The 20,505-nt window shown below is 49.3% G+C and overlaps 1 protein-coding gene across 1 annotated transcript in view; it reads right to left on the bottom strand.

The window, feature by feature from the left end:
* LOC133344765 (uncharacterized) overlaps positions 1-15,518 on the bottom strand; it is a 47,482-nt gene extending 31,964 nt beyond the window's left edge. The window contains exons 1-4 of the mRNA XM_061554902.1: positions 14,694-15,518; positions 12,585-12,724; positions 11,112-11,314; positions 405-565 (exon numbers count right to left, since the gene is read on the bottom strand). Coding sequence (XP_061410886.1) covers positions 405-565; positions 11,112-11,314; positions 12,585-12,724; positions 14,694-15,199 — 1,010 coding nt within the window. The 5' untranslated portion in view covers positions 15,200-15,518. The remainder of the gene's footprint in view (positions 1-404; positions 566-11,111; positions 11,315-12,584; positions 12,725-14,693) is intronic.
* Between the last annotated feature and the right edge of the window lie 4,987 nt (positions 15,519-20,505).

Genomic DNA, 20,505 nt, shown 5'->3' with positions numbered 1-20,505 from the left:
CGTAACTAGTTTTATTTCACCAGGTAAGGCCCACTGAGCTATACAGCTCCTTGTACCTGGCCACAAATGACAGCTCAACGAAATGGCTTATCACGTGGAAATGTAGAGCAGCCAAATACTCTAAACGCACGTTGAGAGAAAAACCGGAGCACCCAGAGAAAAATCCACACGACCACGGGGAGAACATGCAAACTCCTAATATACAGGCATCTACGTCGGGATCACCACCGCGGCTGTGCAGGCACTTTGACTGCACCGGTGCACACGGGAAATTGCACAGGACGGGGGGGGGGTGGGGGGGGTGGCATTTAATTCCTCGTACCAGGGCCCACGCCACCAGGCTACGCCACTGGACGTTGATGGGGCCTTGTGCGTCTTCCGTCAGCGGGATTTGCGCTGCGCACCTCATCTGGGCCGTGACGTCGGGGTTGTCGTGCACCATGGTGGCAGGAATGTTGATGTTCGTGTCGCACTCCCGCCCGACGCAGTTCATGTCCTGCAGGCTGGCCCCGGGCTTGGCGTAGACCAGCACGCCGGCTGCCCCTGACGCCATCATGTTATGCACCTGCGGGAGGAGGCCAAACATCACACGCGGTCGCACGTGGGGCGCCGCGGTTAGCACGGTTGGCTACGCACGGTGCCAAGCGAGTTCAACGTACACGCGGAAAGCTCCACACGTTCTCGTCCGCAGCTCTCCCTCTCTCTCCCTCTCTCTCCTGCGCTAGATAACAACTCTGGTTGTTTTACTGCTGACACGGTGAGCCCTTGAGTCCTGCTGGTGCGTTTCTGTTTGCTTTCTTGGAAAATAGAAGATACAAAAAATATGTATGTATATATATAAAACAAACAAAAAACACACTCAACAAGCATTTGACGATAACACTGCTGAAAGAGGAAAGGTTGTATAACAGCTGACGTTTTGGGAAGTGGCTCTACCTTATAGCCAAGATATAGAGAGAGGCCAGAGCAACTGAGTGCATTTCTCGTTGAAGACTGCACTATAAACCACGGGGCACTGGTAGAAATGTTCATTTTATAATGGTACCACGTTATAACTGTCTTATTTTAGCATAATAACAATTACCCATTGGTAGATAGAGGGTGGGTAACTAATATTCTTGCGTAGACCTGGAAGGCGAGACTCAGATGGTTCAGGCACGTGTTGAGGCACGTGTTGAGAAGAGACAGAGAACACGCAATGAGAAGAGCCGTGTAGATGCCTCCAGTGCATGGAGGGAGGAGCAGGAGGGGACCGAGCGAGGGATGGGAGGATGCGGTGGGACGAGGTATGAGACGCGACTCGAGAAGAGACGCAGACGAGAAGCTCATGGAGAGAGAAAATCCGAGCAACGGACTCCCTGCCCAACGTGGTGGCGAGATGTTAACTGCCTTGCCTGACATACAGGAGGTCATGAGTTTGATCTCGAACCTGACGTCTGCTATATATTTTGAGCCTGCATGTCTCTGTCCCCGTGGCCGCGTGGATTTTTCTCCGTGTCCTCCGGTTTTTCCCTCCACATTTAAAAAACGTGCGTTTCGAGTGTTTGGCTGCTATACACTTCCACGAGATAAGCCACTTCATTGGAATATCATTTGTGGCCAGGTCGCTTCTGCAAAAGAGCTATGTAGCTCTGTCAGTGGGCCTCACCTGGAAAAATATTAAATAATTTAGTTTAGTGCAGCAATGGAACTTCTGGCTAAGAGGAAGAGAGTGTGTTCAGTGGGGGAGTTTTGCCCCCTCATTCCATGTTCGAATGCCAACTACTGCATCGCCAGTTAAACACCGCCATGCAGCGGTGGCTATGCCATGGTTACACCTGAGCTCTATATCATATTTCAGAGTATCTGCTGTGCTTGCCTGCCTGCATTGCAGGGGTTTCTTCTTTTTTTGTTCCAATGCAATGCGAATGTACGCAGCGTCTAAATGCCACCGCATCTCGAAGCGCCGTACACAAACCGTGGGAAAATTTACGTCGCAGCGAGAATCGGTGAGAAGAGTCTGCCAGTCAAAGGCAAAGGAGAAAGCGGAAGATCTGGGGGCTGGATTTTGAGTCAACGGCACTGGTGGCTGGGGAAAGGAAGCCCCCCCCCCCATCCAATTCCGGACTATGGAACCAGCAGAGGAGAATGAACGACCCTCCCGTTCGGCGAAGGATGACTGTGGGCTTCGACAGAATGCCTCGGTCGCTGGAGCCAAGAGTGTGCGCAGAGGGGGGGGAGGGGGGGAGAGTAGAGTGAGACGAGGGGAGATTTCATGGACGATCTTTAACATGGCGAGAACAGTTGTGAAGTTGATTCGGGATTGTATTGGAAGCAAGTTTAAACTGCTCATACTTTCTATTGATTACCAAGTTCTTGAATACATGCTATTTTATTAAAGTTAATCATTGGAGAAACCATTCAGTCCTTGAACACAGCAGAGGATGGATTACGCTTAACGTCTTCTTCATTTTTAACATCATAGAATATCCTGTAAATTCCGTATTGGAAAATTAAACAACTATTGTTGGTAAAATTCATGAACGGTTTTAGCCGAAACATCTTCAATTTCCCCGCACCTCCGATTAGCACTGTTGGCTATGCACGTTGCAAAAGAAGTTCTGCATACATATGTAATGACAATAGAGCCTGCATGCGGTGTGAGGGGACTAGTAGCCACGGGAGGTAATGCCGGGGGCATCAGTTGTGAGTCCGAAGGGACTGGTGGCTACGGGAATGTTCGAGAAGGGAGCGTGGTCAGGTGACGGAAGAGGACGGTGGAGCCTGCCGGTGGAGCGAGCGTCCAGAGTCAGCGAGAAGATCGAGGAGGGGGGCGTGGCCTCGTGTCGGTATAAAAGGGAGATGTGCGGGAGACTCGAGGCTGTTGCAGTGGGGGTCTCCGCCTGACATCAAGTGAACGTGTCTTCAATAAAGTGCCATCTCAAGAGAAGTGTGTCAAGTCGTCATTACACGTACACACAGGTGGAGAGTTTGGAACCGTGCCGTGGACCGAATTGTTGTAAACAAAGCAGCGAGCGAGCCACCAGAGCGTGGCGAGCTACGGCTTGGCATTGGAATACTGGGAGTGAAGTGTCCTCGTTCATGGGTGCGGGCGAGAAGTCTAGTAGCAGCCTGCTGGATCATCTGAAGTTCGGAACAACGAGGGAGTTGGGGAGGTCGTGGCGGGGAACGGTGATGCGATAAAGGCGTGGACGGGAGATTACCGCGATTCAAAATTCCAAGGCGTGATTAACAAACGTAAACGCGGAGGCTCCGGCGATGAGTCATCGCAAAAATGCGCGAAATTCTGAATGAAATCCTTGCGGTGTACGCGCCGTGACATTGGCTAATAACCAAAACGCATTCGGCATCCAATGCAGTCACCACCACCCCCCCCTTCCCCATAACTCACGCCACCAAACTAGAAGCCCCGAGCCTGCAGGCAGGTAATGTCCCAGGTGGAAGGGGCGGCCTGCAATAATTATCAAAGCCATCAGCTCAGTCTACGAGCTTTTCCTTTTCCAGTTTGTGTAAAAATTACGACTCGAAATGCCACTTATCCAGCCTGTCAAGCCTCTCACAAGCTGTCACATTTTCACCTCCTGCTATGCTACAGCGGGAGATGCAATGCCACGGTCATTACCGAATTCGTTCCGAGGTCTCGCTATCGGTGGCATATTTCAGCACCACAAACGAGGTGTTAAGAGGTCAAACGGTGAGAGCTGCACACTGCAGTCAACAGCTGCCATTACCTCGTTTGATTCATTATTCGTTTTTGATTTTTCTTTGTAGGAGGGTTTTCATTTGCTTGGTAGTGGCTGCATGCAAGATTTAGTCCTTTAATATAATGAATGTACAGCGTTATGGGATGCTTTCAGCATGAATGACGCTGCATAAGATTAAAGGGCTTTCATTATTACTACCCTCCCGGAAGCACACTCCCCACGCCCCCCACACTTCTCATGCCCCCCACACTCCTCATGCCCCCCACGCCCCCAACCGATCTCTTGCGATGTCGTCGTCAAGCCATTCTCTGTGAGGTCTCTTTCTGGTTCCTTCCATTTTTTCCGAACAACTCACTGTTAGTTTTCCTGTTGTTATCCATCCTATTATATGCGTGTCCAAACAGTGCCATTTTCCTTCTCATCTCTGCCCGCATCATCAGGTTGTCTTCTTCTACGCGCAAACTTTTTCGTACTTCTACGTTTGTTCGCTTCCCTGGGTCCAGTTTTTTAAAAAGAGCAAGAAAACAAGAAAACCACGTCCGTGCATTCCCAACCACGTCGTCACGTCAGACTTCCCCGCTCGCTATTTGGCGTCAAGCGAGCGACCGCGCTCCTCGTGGCCACCGATCGCGCCGGGGCCCCCCGCATCACCGCTGCCGCCGCCGCTGATTCGCACGAACGCGTGCGAGCGTCAACCGTTCATTGTAAATCAGCCAATGTAGAATCGCTCCGTCGCAATCTTTTCATAGCATCCTTCTCTCCATTAAAGAATGTTATCTGGCCAGGTGCCTTCGCAGCAGAGGTTATGAGTTAAATTCCTGGTTGGGAGGGGGGGGTGGGGGGGTGGGGGGGTGGTTGACTCTTCCCATCATCTCTCTGGGGTCGACAAATTGAGTACTCGCACTGCGGAGAAGTCAGCAGTTGATCTCCTCGAGATAGGCCCTCACCCTCTTCTATAGAAATGAGGAATCTCCATCAATCGCTTAGGGATGCGATCAGGAGATGAGCACCAGCCTCTGATGTTCATTGGGGCAGAAAATCGCCGCGACTTTCTTCGCGACATAATGAATGCCTCGCGCACGTACGCCGTGGTAGAGCGAGCGGGGCGCGGCACCTCCCTCCGCTGTGGATCCTCCTTCCCTGGAGCGCACGCCGGAGTTCCAAGCCTTGGAGCCATTAGTGCCGACGAGTGCCAATTAGCGCAAGTGGGACCCAGAGAGACGCCCCCACCCTCCTCCCCCGGGGGGACCCGCCTAAGAGTTACGAATGTGGATTTGTGACCATGCCACGATGGAGTTTCCAATATCGATTTTTGGGAAATTTCCCCCCGCCCTACCCACCCGCCCCCAGCGTTTCAATAAATGTCGTTGGGTGTTAAGTTACGGGGATTTCTAAAGAATGGCACATTCAAAACAGCTGTGTTAAGATGTTAAAACACCAAACTGAAACCTTTTACAAGGAATCATGTCTGCATTAGCCACAATACTCGTGGTCAGAATGCAAACAAAAAACATACTTTGATAATATATGCATTGTCTCAAAACGGTGTTAGACCAGAGGACGCCTTTTTGCACCTTTTGGTGTCCTCTGGTATTTTAACATCTAAACACCTGTTTGTTGCCAGTAAAAAGGAGAAAACCTATTCTCATATTTTGGTACTGGCAAAGGAGGTCCCGTGATGAAATGGCACATTCGTCCGCTACCCTTACGACCGGGTATGCAGTGTACACGCGGAGCGAAATGAAGTACACAGAAAACCCGCATTATGGATGATGTTGGTCGCGAAAGCCTACCACGTGTTTAACATGAAGTACACAGCTCTGCAGGGCGGAGAGGTCGATTGAACGTTTGGTCAAGAATGATCGTGGAGTGCAGGTTTCCTCTGAACAAGCCCCGATCCTGTCGTAACGTGGGCCATCGGCGGCACGTTCAAGGGCACGTCCGGCGTAGCGCTGCATCTCGGTGGGTGGGCGATGATGAATTACAGTCAACGTTAATCAATACCTTATACTCCTGCGCCTAATGTAAAACCTTTCCTTTTTTTCTCTTGTAATTAAACCCTTTGGAGTGCCTTGCATAAGGAAATGCTAAAGTTTTATTTGGAGCATTTAAAACTATCGAGCCATGAGAGGTTGATTCCTGACTGTAGCGAACATCAGCCACGAGCGATATCTGAACTGGAGAGTTATGTTACAAATATAAGCAATATGCTGTCCGGCACATATCGATAGGACTTATTTTGAATGCCACACCCGCGGTGGCACAGTGCACAGCACATTGCAACGAATGTATCCGGGTATCCGAGTTCAATTCCTTGGTCACGGCTAACACCAGCGGCGAGTGACATCTGAACTATCTGGTAAAGAGTCTCCATCTTTACCAACCCTGAAGTATGGTCAAACAACCCCCTCCCACTAACCCCCATCATAACCAACCAACATGGCATGGGGGACTCCTCCATACAACAGTGGATTGGTAAAGCTATTGACAAAGAAAAAATATTCTGTGGCTCGCGGTGGTAGCATTAGGGCCGACAGTTCCATTTCATCTTCTTGGTTCTTTCGATAAAGTCACGTAGAAGGGAAATAATAAACTAATAAAAATAAAACATAATAAAATATTGGTTCCATTTCAGGCTGTAGTGAGCGGCTACGTGAGCGCAAGCGGACCAGGGTGGGATGCGCGCCTTCTCAGACCTCATCGCCACGATCAATTTGAATTGTCCTCATTGTACCTCGTTTAAAGATCACACACACACTGCCTACCCTTCTCAACAACAACAACAACCGTCTCGTGCAAAGCCGAAGAGATCGGATCTAAACGAAAAGGGAACAGTTGTTCTTGTGGCTGCCTTCACTGTGCAAAGTAAAATGTAACAAGGCAAAGTTAATTTTGCGCGGTTATTAACGTTGAATTCTTGCGCCTGGTGGCAAAATGTTCGTGAGCTAAATGCCAATGTCGAGGTCTGCTAGCCACGCCGAGAGGGCTTCGCGAGAGAGCTTGTGTCGTGTTGCGATATCTCATCCTTTGATGGAGTGCAGACCACATTGGTTTACTATACGGTACATATTAACTAGTTTGTATATGTTAAGAATATATATATTTTAAGGACAATTTTAGATCTTGTTCGGACCATTTACATTATGTACTCATGGCAGATACCTTGATTTATGTCACCCAATGTCACGTGAAGATAGTTTTTTTAGCAGGAAAAGTGCGTAATTGGCATCACTTCTGGCTTTCAGGGCAATCTGAAAGCAAAAACATATTCTGTGGATCAAATTTCAGATCCTCTAGGCCCGATTATCTTTGGATTATTGCACAAATCAGGTGCACATCCCTAGTATGTGTGTATGTTTGTAGGTATGTCTATATCGTGTATGTGAAATGTTGCAGCTAATATAATACAACTATATTACTGCCTTATTCACTGTTAGGACTAATGGGATGGGTTCATACAGTCTGGTATATAACTATGAAATACTTGTCAACCCGCCCTTACCAGCAAGGTGAAGTATGGTCGAACAACTGCCATTGCCGCCGACACTGCACTGAAAATCCTTCAAGCGGCAGCGGACTGACAAAGCGCCGTGACGTGAAGCGAAGTGAATTCAGGCTGCAAAAATGCGTTTCGTGCAGGAAAAGAAACCACGATCGATTTCTTTAGGGCTAAAACGAAAACTTGTTGTGGTCGTGCGGACGTGCACACATCCACACGCAGCCGTCACGAGCCAACGCTTACGATCATCGCTGTGCGCTTGCCGCGGTGGCAGCACGGTGTCACAAAACTACTTACCCTGAGCGCAACACGCACTCTCGTATTCAGTTGTCAGTTTAATTTATTGGGATTTACCCTGTGAGCCATTCGGCTATTGATTTGGGTTCAACCGCAACAAACTATAAAATTACGAGAAAACCCCTAAAATTAATTGTACACAAATCTGAACATTACATACGTAAACAATAAAATCCTACAGAAAAAGCACAACCCATCCATGCTGCGTACAGAAAGTGCAAAAAAATCCATTTCGATGTTTTGATCCCAATAACAATCATAATACAATACAGATACAAATGTAAGTATAAATCTATACTAAATAAAAAAAATCGGGCTAAACCAAGCCCCTCTAAACCTTGCTAAAACAATGCTATAACGTAACAGTTTTCCCAACAAATGTGATTAAAAGTTTACAATAGCGACACACACAACACACATCACTAAACCTAGCATCCTTCGCTAGCTGCATAAGTCAATCCATAACAGCCGGATTAACAAGAGCAGTAGCAGCGCACTATAATCAAGATACATAATAAGTTCATACGTCGGTCATCTATAGCTATATTTTGTATTTCAGGCCACAGGATAGCAGTGGCAGCTATGGCTGTACGACTCCTCTAGAGCATTTTTGAGTGATCGTCTTGTTTAGTAACGATGCAAGCTGGAGTTTATTTGCGAAAGCATTCCAGACCCTGGGGGCATCGATAGCAAAAGCCCTTACTCCAGTATTTGTACGGCATTTAGGAATGCGAAGCTGGTAAATGAGCGAAGATCTTAGCTCATCTTCTTGGTTCTTTCGGTAAAGTCACGTAGAAGGGAAGTAATACAATAATAAAAATAAAACATAATAAAATAATTCTCACGACGTTTCGGCCACAACGCAAGCAGCCGTCCTCAGGTGAAAACCAGGTCTGTCGAGGCGACAGCGTCTGAATGACGCTGAGGACGGCTGCTTGCGTTGTGGCCGAAACGTCGTGAGAATTATTTTATTATGTTTTATTTTTATTATTGTATTACTTCCCTTCTACGTGACTTTACCGAAAGAACCAAGAAGATGAATCCCTGCAGTCACGAAAGCTTTAAATCCAAATCTTAGCTCACATTTGTTTTCCGAAACAATAATGAGATCCATGAGGTAATCTGCGGATTTTTTTGTTAGTACATCGTAAATAAATAATATCTGATGCATAAGACGTCTATCATTAAGATATGTTAAGTTTGACCCATTGTAGAGATCGCAGTGGTGGGTCCTATATGGGCAGTTCAATGCAAATCTTGAGGCCGAATTATATATTGAGTCCAGCTTCTTCAGAACAGCACTGGTTGCTGATTTATAAACGATGTCAGTAATCAAGTAGAGGCATTATGGTAGCTTTTTATCAATTCGTATTGTACGTGTGTGTGTGTACGTTCAACTTCTTTCGCACCGTACGTAGCCAACCGCGCTAATCGGAGGTGCGGGGGAAGGACAACAAACTGAGGACAAAAAGTTGTTCTAAAGAAATGCGTTTTCAATCTACATTTAAAAGTGCATAGCTCCAGTGGCTTCCTAATATCAGAAGAGAAGTGTTCCAGACGGCCGTAGAAGCGCATCTGGACGCGCGCGATGCAGTGACCGTCTTTGTTGCATTCGCGCAAACGAGCAGCGCGAGTCCTCACACACCCGGCTCTACAAGTGTGCACAAAGACAAAGATTCCCCCCACCCCGTATAGCCTTAATATACTTTTGGGGCAAGTGCTGTTTGCGAGCGCCTAGGTAGGCCGACAGCACACGAGGGGGTGGGTGGTCAACACCATGCCCGCACCAGGTACTCATTTGAGGCCGAGTCGACCTAGGGATGGCCCAGGACCGGTTCGGATAATCGTCACTGGTGTTGGTCGTGAGTAGGAATAGAACTCGGGTTGCCAGGTTCGTGTGGCAGCGCGCTAACCGCTACCACTACCGCTCCTCCCACAACAAGGGGACAACAACAACAACACGCACTGCTCTGGCTGACACAACAATGGGACTACCGATGGAATGAACCTTTTTTGCTCCTTGCATAAGCCCAGCCTGTAATTTTCACTCGGAAACTTGACTCACAAGCCACTGGGGCGTGATAAAAAATATACGCATTCACGGCGAGCGAAAACGTCGACACTGTTTTACGATGTTACGACACTAACTAAAAAAATGTAACTTTAAATGTCTGCACTTGATCACATGCCATCAACCTGTCCTTGTCAAATTTACATGCATTTTTTATTATTTTAAACACGATCAGTCTTGCTGTGGCTGAGCACGAAGCCGTTATTTTTAAATCTGGCACCGAGGTGCGACTGCACGTGCGCTTGAGCGCGGCGACCAGAGTTTCATTTCTGACACGAGCGCCGGACCTAATCCACTTAATCCCATGACTTACGTCCCCGTGGAGAGGGGTTCGTTGTTTTCGGCAAGGAAGCCTGAGCCGCAAGCCTCAATCCCGACAGCTGTGTCACTTATCAGAACCCAATTTATAATGTGATACACCAAAACATAAATCAATATGTCCCAGCCCTTCAGCAAATCCATCGCAAGGATGACGGCCTCCCCTGCTTGACCATACTTCACCACGCCGGTTGAGCGGTGCGAGTTGGTGAATGGGTGTGTCACAAACATTATCTGTCATTCACAATAAAGGTTTTTTTGGGTTAGATCGCGTTATTTATAAATGTGTTGTAACCCTCCACCACCCGACACAGCCAATCAGTAAAAAATGTGTCACGTTTACAAAAGACAAAAAGTTCACTACTTTAGCCCACCGGTGTGTTGAAGAGTGAATCAACATAATTTAAAATCTAACCCAAAAAAACCTTTATTATTAATAATATTGGTCGCGAAAGCCTACGTGTTCAACATTATCTGTAATGCCATTAATCGACCTCGCGTAGGCAAGTCAAAACACGGAAGTCAAGACAAGCAGTGTGGCCTTCTCAGACTGGAGACTGTCCATTCGGAAGCCATGCCCGCAAGCTACACGTCACCAACCGGCCTGCAGAGCTGGGCTGAGACCGCTGATTGACACTTCTAAGCCACCACCTGCACTTCCATGCTACAACTCGCGGGGCATCAGCTGCTCTCAAAACCCAACAAAATAAACTATTCACCTCAACCCCTCCCCCCACCCAAATGTGCATATATGAATCGTTACGGTTCGGGCTGGGACTTTATTTAAGACTGTATTATTTTTGTCTCATTTGTACTGAACAATCTCCGTATTGTGTGTACTGTCACCTACGTTCTGTCTCGCTCGCTCAGTTAACCTCAACGTGAAAAAAATAATTCACTATTATTTGCATTTACATAAATGTCTACAAATGTTTTCATATATATTTATATAATAATAAACAATTCGTACGCGCAACCCCATCCTGGGGTTACGTCCGACGCAGAGACTGAGCGATGAATTTGGATTGCGCGCAGGTGCTGGAGTGGATCATTTCATCGGCTCGGGGAGGCCTCCGCCGAGCAGCGGATTCATAATCGCAGCAGCAGCTGCTGCTGCCGACGCCGACGACGGCGGCGATAATGAGAGTGCGCGCGTATCTCGAGCGTAAGAATCGGTCCGCGGTCGACGAATCGACGCGTCGTAAAAACGTCTCCCGCGAACCTTCGTGAAGTAGGAGCACTTGCCGGCCGCGGACACCCACGCCACGGCGCCCGCCAGCCCGTCGTCGTCCCCCCGCCCGCTCCGACGACGGCGGCCGCACCCGTCCCCGCCGTCCACAAGGCTCAGGGGCTGGTCCGTCCACGAGCCGGTGAGCCAGTCGTAGCGCGCGTCCAAACGCTTCACCACCAGCGGCAGCTTCCACCCTGGCACACGGGACACACGGCACACGCAGCACATCCATCACAAATTCAGCTCAACAAAGCCATTCATTTAATTTGAAATTCCCCTCCCCGCCAATTACGCTATCATTTCCGACGACCAAAGCACCTGAAACGAGTCCGATCTAGTGTTAAGTTTGTTGTACAATCCCGCCCGCACCTCCAAATGGAACGGTTGACTGGGTATGGTGCGAAAGAAGTTAAACATATGTACGTACATGTAAAATCTGGGAGACTGACTGGGTTGCGTCTGGATAGAGCTTGGATGGGAGACCACCATGCATTCCAAGTTGCTGTAGGCTGCTGCGGAGGGGAGTGCAGCCTAATCCAATGTTGTACTCTACTATGCCCCAATGTCCATGCACCGCTCCGCTTTCACCATCCCGTAATTACCAGCTTGGTGACAGTTTGGTGAATTTGCCCCGATGAGCCACACGGCAAGGGGAGGCCATCATCCAGCAGTGGACTGACAAAAGTGCTATCGTGTACATCGTAATTTTGTTATCAACTGCATGTTATAACACATGGTGACATGACATGGAGATTAATTAGGTTGAAATTCTAAAAACAAATCAAGTAGGTTTAATATTTAAAACCATTTGACGTTTTTTTTTTGTGTACACTTATGAGTGACTGCACTGAGACCATCACCTCACTGTGCTTGACAACCCGTTTTTTACGTACGTGTGCATGGATGTTGAACTTCTTTCACACCGTACATGTCAATCGGAGGTGCTTTCCATCACAGGTGGCTGCCCAATCTCAAACTCAGAATCCCAGTTGGTGCCAGCATGGCACCCGTGAGCCACCCGGCCACCCCCAATAAAAGTGCTCTCAGCTTGGTCTTGACTCGAACTCGGGGTCACATGAACGCCAGCAGAAGCGTGATATTTTACTCACCAATAGTGGGAAAGAAAATGTAATCTTCTCCCTTTCAGCCGGATTATTATTATCATTTTGACCATTTTTAACACCGTTACAAAAAACCATCGCACATGCGTGGCCATCTTGTTGATATGTCACGATGACACCCTGGCTAGAGGCAGTGGCGTAGCCTGGTTGGCAAACGTCCTGGTGCAAAACATTAACTGCCCCCCACCCACCGTCCAATTTCTCTCCCCTCATCGTAAACCTGCGCTCGGGTTTCTCCAGCTCCGTGCGCCCGATGCGGTTGGAACCGCCCGCACGTTTGATAGCCGCGCCGCCGATTCGGCGCGGTGGCGGGCACGGCGCCGAGGTCGGACGCAGGGGGCACCTGTGCAGTGGAAGGCGACCTGCGCGAGGCCGCAGTTGTGGTCGTCGCACTGCCACTCGTAGAGCAGAGAGGGAATCCAGTTCCCCAGGCTGGACACCTGCACGGGGACGTAGTGGATGCGTTTCTGCAGGTCCCACCTCCTGCCAGGGCCCAGCAATGTCACCGACAACAGGGGGAGGTGTTACGTTTGTGATCATCTCATGCTAACTTTACTTGATTTAATGGCAGGCGCGGGCAGGCCACTCACGGTCAACTTCACACCGAGTCTCTGTCTATCGCCTCTCCACTGTTGTAAACGCGATTCCCAGTTCCAGACAATCTTTTTTGATGCTGAGCCATTTTTTTTCATCCCCTCGGACATCCCCTAGCCCTTATCATGCAGTAGAATGTTGGGAAATCGTTCTTCATCCATCATACATGCCACGGCAGTATGATCGTATCCCTTTCATAATATCTGCGATGTCCCTTTTTAGCCATAGTTCCTTTTTATGCTAATATTCCTTCTCCAATCTCATAATAGCCTCGGGAATCCCTGATTTGGCATTGTTTAACATGCATCCCTCGGAGAGTTGTCAAATATGCTTCAAGGAATTAGTTTGTAAAAGTGCAAAATCTGCAGGATGTATTCATTCATTAAAACTGGGGAAATATGGCCCTTCCATCCAATTTGTGTTTAGGGCTTGCAAATGTTTCTCGGTAAGACTCTTGGCCAATTTACAATCCATAAAAAGTCGACGGAGAAGCATCTGCCAATTACACCGGCGAGTTTCTAGGACTCTAGCGGCCAATTACAACAGCAAACATCGTGCCGTGCATTAGTTGCATGGCTTCAAGTTGTTTTCTCCATGACTTTCATAACATGCAGTTGTCAGGTGGCAGCAATGAAGCAGACACTGCAGTGTATATCACAGTAATCCCACTCAACTCTCAAGGGGCCATAGCAACTCGTAAAATGACCTCGGAGAGCATTGTGGGGCTTTTTGTTGTTATTTTGCCAAAGCTTCATCCGAATAAATTCAAGCATTCCTCCCATTCCTTACACGAGCACCTCCAAGTTCAAGAGGCAGCCACGGCATTGAGAATGTTAGGGGTGGCCGAGGCTGGAGCAGCAGCGATAACTCTCAAGGTAGAGAGGTAATCTGTCAACACGGTGCCTAGCGTAGGTGTGCTGGTGGAGCAACTGCACCAGGTCCCACAGGCCAGACGGGCCCAGGTGCCGGGCTGCAGAGAGAAGGGGAGGAAGTGGGCATATGGGGCCCCATCTCATTCCTTGACGAGGGCTTATTGCCAGCCTCGCTACACTACCATCCGAGCATTGTACGTAGTATGTCCACTGGGGAATGGGGCAACCTGCGTGTTCCCCAGAATGTTGTTTAACTACGGGTGTGATGTGTCCCAATTGCAGGCCAAATTATTAACAAGGCGTTCCCCCATGAGGCTTTTATGATCCACCGCTTAATAATAAACACGCGACCACGTGTATTTGAGTTTGTGCGCAATTGGAGGCACACGTGAATTCAAGCAAGTCTGCCTGCGTGTTGAAACCGGGTCCAGAGTTTCCTTTAACGGAATCAATGCTGCTGAAATGATGCACTCCCGTGGGGCCGATACATATCGACAGATATATTCAGGATATACACATCGACTCAAAACGTAGGGTTTAGTTGACGACACAATGACCCATATTTGTTTCTGGGCAGGCCACGCGGTGGTTAAACGATCGTCATATAAAAAAACCGACAAGTCTTAATCCGCCGGCGAGGAGCTGCATGTCACGACTAAAAAAATAAAACTCGTCTTTATAAACGTGACGATCTTTTCGTGCGGCGGTAGGCTTGACGACCCTCCCCTCCCCATAGGGCAGAGGTCGCAACCGGGTACCCGATACCCGGCTACGGGTAGCCGTTTGCGACCCTGGTGCGGCCGGGTACGGGTAAGGAATCAAAACCCGTTTGTGACCTCTGCCATAGGGGCCACAGGCTACACAACAAAACGCAATGTCTGCTCACACCCCCCCAGCCCCAAAGCATGAAGGAGTTGGTGGGGGGCGGGTCAGTGGGGGGGGGGGGCGGGTCAGTGGGGGGGGGGGTCAGTGGAGGTCACCCGCACCCGCTGTGCGCTACGGCAGCGTCGACTCGCTCCCGGAGCCAAGCCACGTCAGCCGCTGCGCTCTCGTCCAGTGACAGCACGATCAGCTCGGCGTTGCGGGGCAGCGCCTCTACCAGGGTCCTCGCCGACTCCGCGCTCGCCCACAGGCACTCGAGGAAGCCCGACCCGTTGGTGAACGCGTGCACCAGCACGCACGAGTTGTCGGGCAGGCCGTCGGGGAACACGAACGAGTCGTTGAGGGTCTTCAACGCGAAGGGCTGCGCGCTCGCTCCGGGCTCGAACTTGGAGTCACGCGGCTTTGGGGAGCTCGCTCCAGCGCCCACTGCGTGGTGGTGGTGGTGATGGTGGTGGTGGCTTCTCGCGAAGGCGCTGATGCGGGAGTAGCGCACTGGGTGGTGATGGTCGTCGTGGTCGTCGTCGATCTGATGGTCTGCTGCGTTGGTGGACGACGCGTGGGATAGCAGCTGCAGCAGCAGCGCGGCGGTCACGGCGGGCGCAGCGGTCATGGTGACTGGAGGACGATCTTGAGAATAAGTTGGAGCAACGAGGAGGGAATCGTCGCCTTGCGCCGAGACGTCGCAGCACGTCCGGGCAGGAGCTGCCGACGGTCTATTCACTGGGAGAGCCACGGAGCCACGGGCGATACGGAGCTACAGGCGATGCGCAGCGGAGGGAGCGAGCGAGCGAGCGATGTCAACTCCGCTGTGTCTTGGCGTCCGCGACGATCAACGTGTACACGCGCAGCACACGGAGACGAGGCAGAGGCAGACCCACACGCACACACACGGAGTTGAGTGCCGGGCTGAGTGTCAGCTGAAGAAGCCCCGTGACCAAAGGGGGTGGGGGGGGGAGAAGTGGAAGTTGACGAGTTGGTTTCACTTCCGTGTTGTGAGCACGTGTCCCGCTGCTGCGGGGCCGGCGTGTTATGATACTAATATTAGTGGGGTCGGGAAACTTCCACTAAGGGGACGTCCATAAATGACGTCACGCACCTAGGGGGGGGGGGGGGTCAGACATTTGTGACGATGTGTGACGAGTGGGGGGGGGTGAGAAATGTGACGTCACATCAAAATGCGCAACTTTAAATACATATAGGCAACACGTTCTACTTAATTAAGTATACTTTTTAATAAATGTTTTCTCCTACAACGTCAGAGTGCAGCGCCACATTAAATACGCACTACAATGATAATAGTTTAAAGCGATTTGAAGCATGTGTTTTTTTTTTGGGGGGGGGCAGAGCTTTGTGACGTCATTTTTGAGGGGGGGGGGGTCTGACTTTTTGTGACGCCGTGTGACAATGGGGGGGGGGGGTCAAAAATCGTCCAAAATCGCGTGACGTCATTTATGGACGGCCCCTAACAAGAGCGCACCAGTTGCCCTGCGGTTCTGCTTCGAGTGTCACGCGCTCGGTCTCGTGGTGGGAACGGGGGGGGGGGAATAACATTACGTAACACAATTTTTGTTCCTGGATACGAAGTGGTTTTTTTTATTGCTTGTGCCTATAAAGTATAGAAAATGGTTATTATTCCCTACAAACTTCGCTTTTGTGACTAGGACTTTACGTGAAGGAATGACAGACTCATTGAAAATAGGTAAATTTCAACATATCACTGTCCTGGTCACAAAAGCAACGTTTGTGGGGAATAAGAGCGATTTTCTATACTTTTGAAGCATAAGCAATTATAAATAACACTTACGACCCAGGAACACATTTTTTTTGTTACACAGTGTTATTCATTAAATATTTCCGCCCCCCCAAACCCAACCCACCCCCTCGCGGACCCCCAATAACAACAACAACACTCGCCATTCGCCACTAAGTGGCGGCGACGTCACCGCGGCGCTTGTGCCAGGCTAGGTGCACTTTCAGTCAGTCGACCCATGGGCACCTAGGTATGTCCTTTGACCTCCTGCCAGCGAGGCGTTCGACACTTCACGTGGCCTTAAAGTGCACAAAGCCTCGGACCCCATCACAACAGGACACGACAGCGGTTGATGGCCTCCAAGTGCCGGTTGATGGCCCCTTCCAATGTGCAACATCCCTGACGCGCCCTGCAGAAATCCGCCCGGGTTCAGTTCGCGACAGCCGACAGTGGAGTCATGCAACAACTCCACACACACACACAGGACAAACTCGATTTACGGGTTGTATTGCGATGATGATGATGGTGATGATGGATTATAACGCGTGTCGTTGGCGCGACGGGATGCACAATACCACGCTTGGTCAACCAATTGATTCGTTCAGCTGTTCTATAAGCGTACTTATTTACGGACCTGCGTTTGTTTTGGATACGATAGGTTTTTGGAAATACTCTTTAGTATTACGCAAGTGCGCGTTTAAACGTTTTGAGGCTTTTAATTGAAATGCATTGAAGCACTTAACTCTTGATTATATCATAGTCGATAATTCCAACATTCTTAGGCTGTCATCATTATTAGTGAGCGGTAGTTAACTGGATGCCGCTTGAGTCTGCCAATGTACAACTGCGTGTTAGTAGAGACATTGCGTCAATCCACTGCTGGATGAGGGCCTCCACACGCCGTGCGGGCCGTGGGGAATTATTTTGACCATACTTCACCACTCCAGTCAGTGCGGATTGAAGGCAGTGGATATAAACGTGGGAGCGTAGAAGCACAGTACAACAATGAATTATATTGCAATTCTTCTTGGTTCTTTCGGTAAAGTCACGTAGAAGGGAAATAATAAAATAATAAAAATAAAACATAATAAAATAATTCTCCCGACGTTTCGGCCACAACGCAAGCAGCCGTCCTCAGGTGAAGAACAGGCGAAAGAACCAAGAAGATGAATCCCTGCAGTCACGAAAGCTTTAAATCGAAATTTATATTGCAATTCCCTCTGCTACCCACCACGTAGCCTCGCAGCTGCCGATAACACATATTATACATGGTGATCGCCCATCCAGCCACTATCCGGGCTCAACTCAGATGACGAGCATCTACACTATGGGGACCTCATTTGCCAGTAAAAATATGATAATTGGTTCTTTACCCTTCTATCTGGCAACAAAACTGACACCTTTTTGCAAGGAGTCATGTTTGCATAGACCGCAATACCTGCAGTCATAAAAACAAAAGAACATAACTCTGATAATGTGCACTGTCCTTGAAGTTGATTGGTCCACACCCGAGACAGCTTTCCTTCGAGCCTAGTCTCATATGGGTTGTACGAGCTTCAGGTGATTTGGCCACCCATAGTTCTGGGATGCAACGTATTGTAATTGGACGGCTTTGGGACTAAAAGCCTCAACCCCCAGGACGTGGCACCGGTTTCCCCCGAGTCTGACCTGGTCACCGTCATCAACGCACTGGGCAGTCGCCCCCGTGACGTAGCTGCCGAGTGTGCAGGCGGTGTAACTGCACCGGGATTTTTCGATTTAACGCTTTCGTGACTGCAGGGATTCATCTTCTTGGTTCTTTCGGTAAAGTCACGTAGAAGGGAAGTAATAAAATAATAAAAATTAAACAATTAAATTATTCTCACGACGTTTCGGCTACAACGCAAGCAGCCGTCCTCATTCTTCACCTGAGGACGGCTGCTTGCGTTGTACCCGAAACGTCGTGAGAATTATTTTATTATGTTTTATTTTTATTATTTTATTATTTCCCTTCTACGTGACTTTACCGAAAGAACCAAGAAGATGCACCGGGATTGCCTCCATTTCATTTCCCTAATCCGTACCGTACCGTTAGTATTCGTGCTCATGCCAGGCACGCGGTACCACCAAGGCTCCCTTTGTTGACAGAAACCCGAACTGCGTTACGAAAAAAAGGCTGCGAGTCCCCACCCCCCCCCCCCCCCCCGTGTTGCCACGACTGCTACGAAGTGAAACTTTCTCGAGAGGAAATTCATTAGGGGGCCGTCCATAAATTACGTCACGCGATTTTGGACGATTTTTGACCCCCCTCCCCTCGTCACACAGCGTCATAAAAAGTCAGACCCCCACTCAAATATGACGTCGCAAAGCTCTGCCCACCCCCCCAAACCCATATTTCCATTTTGAAAATAAAACATGCTTAAAATCGCTTTAATCTATTGTCATTGTCGTGCGTACTCTGATGTTGTAGGAGAAAATATTTATTAAAAATTTATATTTAATTAAGTAGAACGTGTTGTCTATATTTATTTAAAGTTGCGCTTTTTGATGTGACGTCACATTTCTCAACCCCCCCCCCCCTCGTCACACATCGTCACAAATATCTGACCCCCCCCCAGGTGCGTGACGTCATTTATGGACGGCCCGTAGGTTGTGCTCTTGGAGTGGATTTTCGTGTTCAAGTACCCGTGGTGACGTTCGCGACGCATCTGGTGCCCTAATAATAATAACAACACGTTCTTTTAATTGTGCCCAAAATGTTTAACCGAATCTCGGTGCGTTTGTGAATGACGGCAAATTACGATATAAATAATGTGCGTTGAAACATTACCAAAAAACAGCTACTTATGTGAATTTCGAAACGAATATCTGCCGTATTGTCAATTCGCTTCTGCATGCAGGCCTCCTCCATGCCGTGTAGGTCATGAGGGTGGTTTGACTATTAGCTTCTCAATGCGGGTTGGTAAAGGGGAACCATCACCGGTTCGGATATCACTCGCCATCGATGTTTACCGTGGCCGGAAATCTAATTTATATGGTCGGGTTAATCGCGCAGTGCTCTCATAATTGTGCTCGCAAACAAAATCATTCTGCCATTGCATATGATTCAGCCTGGAAATTCCAGTGTCAGAAAAACAAAAACCCAGGACTTCTTAAGATTTGCCTTGAAGACGGATTTCTTGATGTCACGAAGGCATTGAGTCCAAAGAACACCGCAGACTGCAGACCCTCGTCTGAGCCGCGCGTGCAGCATGAGCCGTGCCCGTGAGCGGCAATCGAACACAAGTTCCGTGCGGCTTCCGCGCGAGATCATCGTGAGAGACTCATCGATCCCAGCACGTGCCTGACGACCTCGCCCGGTATACAGGAGTTCGTGGGTTCGATCCCGAGCCTATTTGGGGTTTGCGTGTCTCTCTCACCCGTGGTCGCGTGGATTTTTCTCAGGGTTCTCCGTTTCTTTTTTCGTCCACATTTAGAAACGTGCGTTTAGAATATGTGGATGCTATAAATGCCCACATGATAAGCCACTTCATTTGGATATAATTTGTGGACAGGTCGCTTCTGAAAAATAGCTATCTAGCTCACTTGACTTAAATAAAAAATAGTTAAGTTTTATTAAATGGTGGGGGGGGGGGGGGGTGTCAAATTTCACCGCTCTTCGGCACCTAGTCTCCCCCCGTCCACGGGCCCTCTGTTCAATTGCACCGCCTGCACACTCAATGGTTCCGCACCTGCGCCCTACAAAGTCTCCCGTACGGAGCAGTGTAGCGGGGAGAGTGGTGGAGCCAGTGCTGACGTCTCTCTTGACGTGCGCAGGTTCCTCGCGTGTCAGTGCGGCGTGTGCGTCACTTGCGCGTGTGTCTGCATGTGGGTGGGTGTGTGCGTCAGTTCATCACGCGCTGCGTTGCTTAAATTATTTATCGGGAGGATGAGCCCCTTCACTCGTGCCTCGGGCAATAAAAACGTGGGAGCGCACAGGGAGGGCGAACAGAGATCCGGGAGCGGAGAGAGAGAGAGAGAGTGGAGCAGAACAGCTCGTGCGCTAAGTAGAAACAGGCTGTCCGGGCACGAGCAGGCACAGCAGTAGCGGGCATAGCAGCAGCAGCAGCAGCAGCAGCAGCAGAAGACAGCAGCAGCAGCACGGTCTTCAGCTGTTGCGGGAAATACAGCGACTCGGGTGAATTGCG

The sequence above is a fragment of the Lethenteron reissneri genome, chromosome 20, assembly GCF_015708825.2.
Source record: "Lethenteron reissneri isolate LAM-NWPU_2019-01 chromosome 20, ASM1570882v1, whole genome shotgun sequence".
NCBI lineage: Eukaryota > Metazoa > Chordata > Hyperoartia > Petromyzontiformes > Petromyzontidae > Lethenteron > Lethenteron reissneri.
This window is presented reverse-complemented; position numbering and strand designations above follow the sequence as displayed.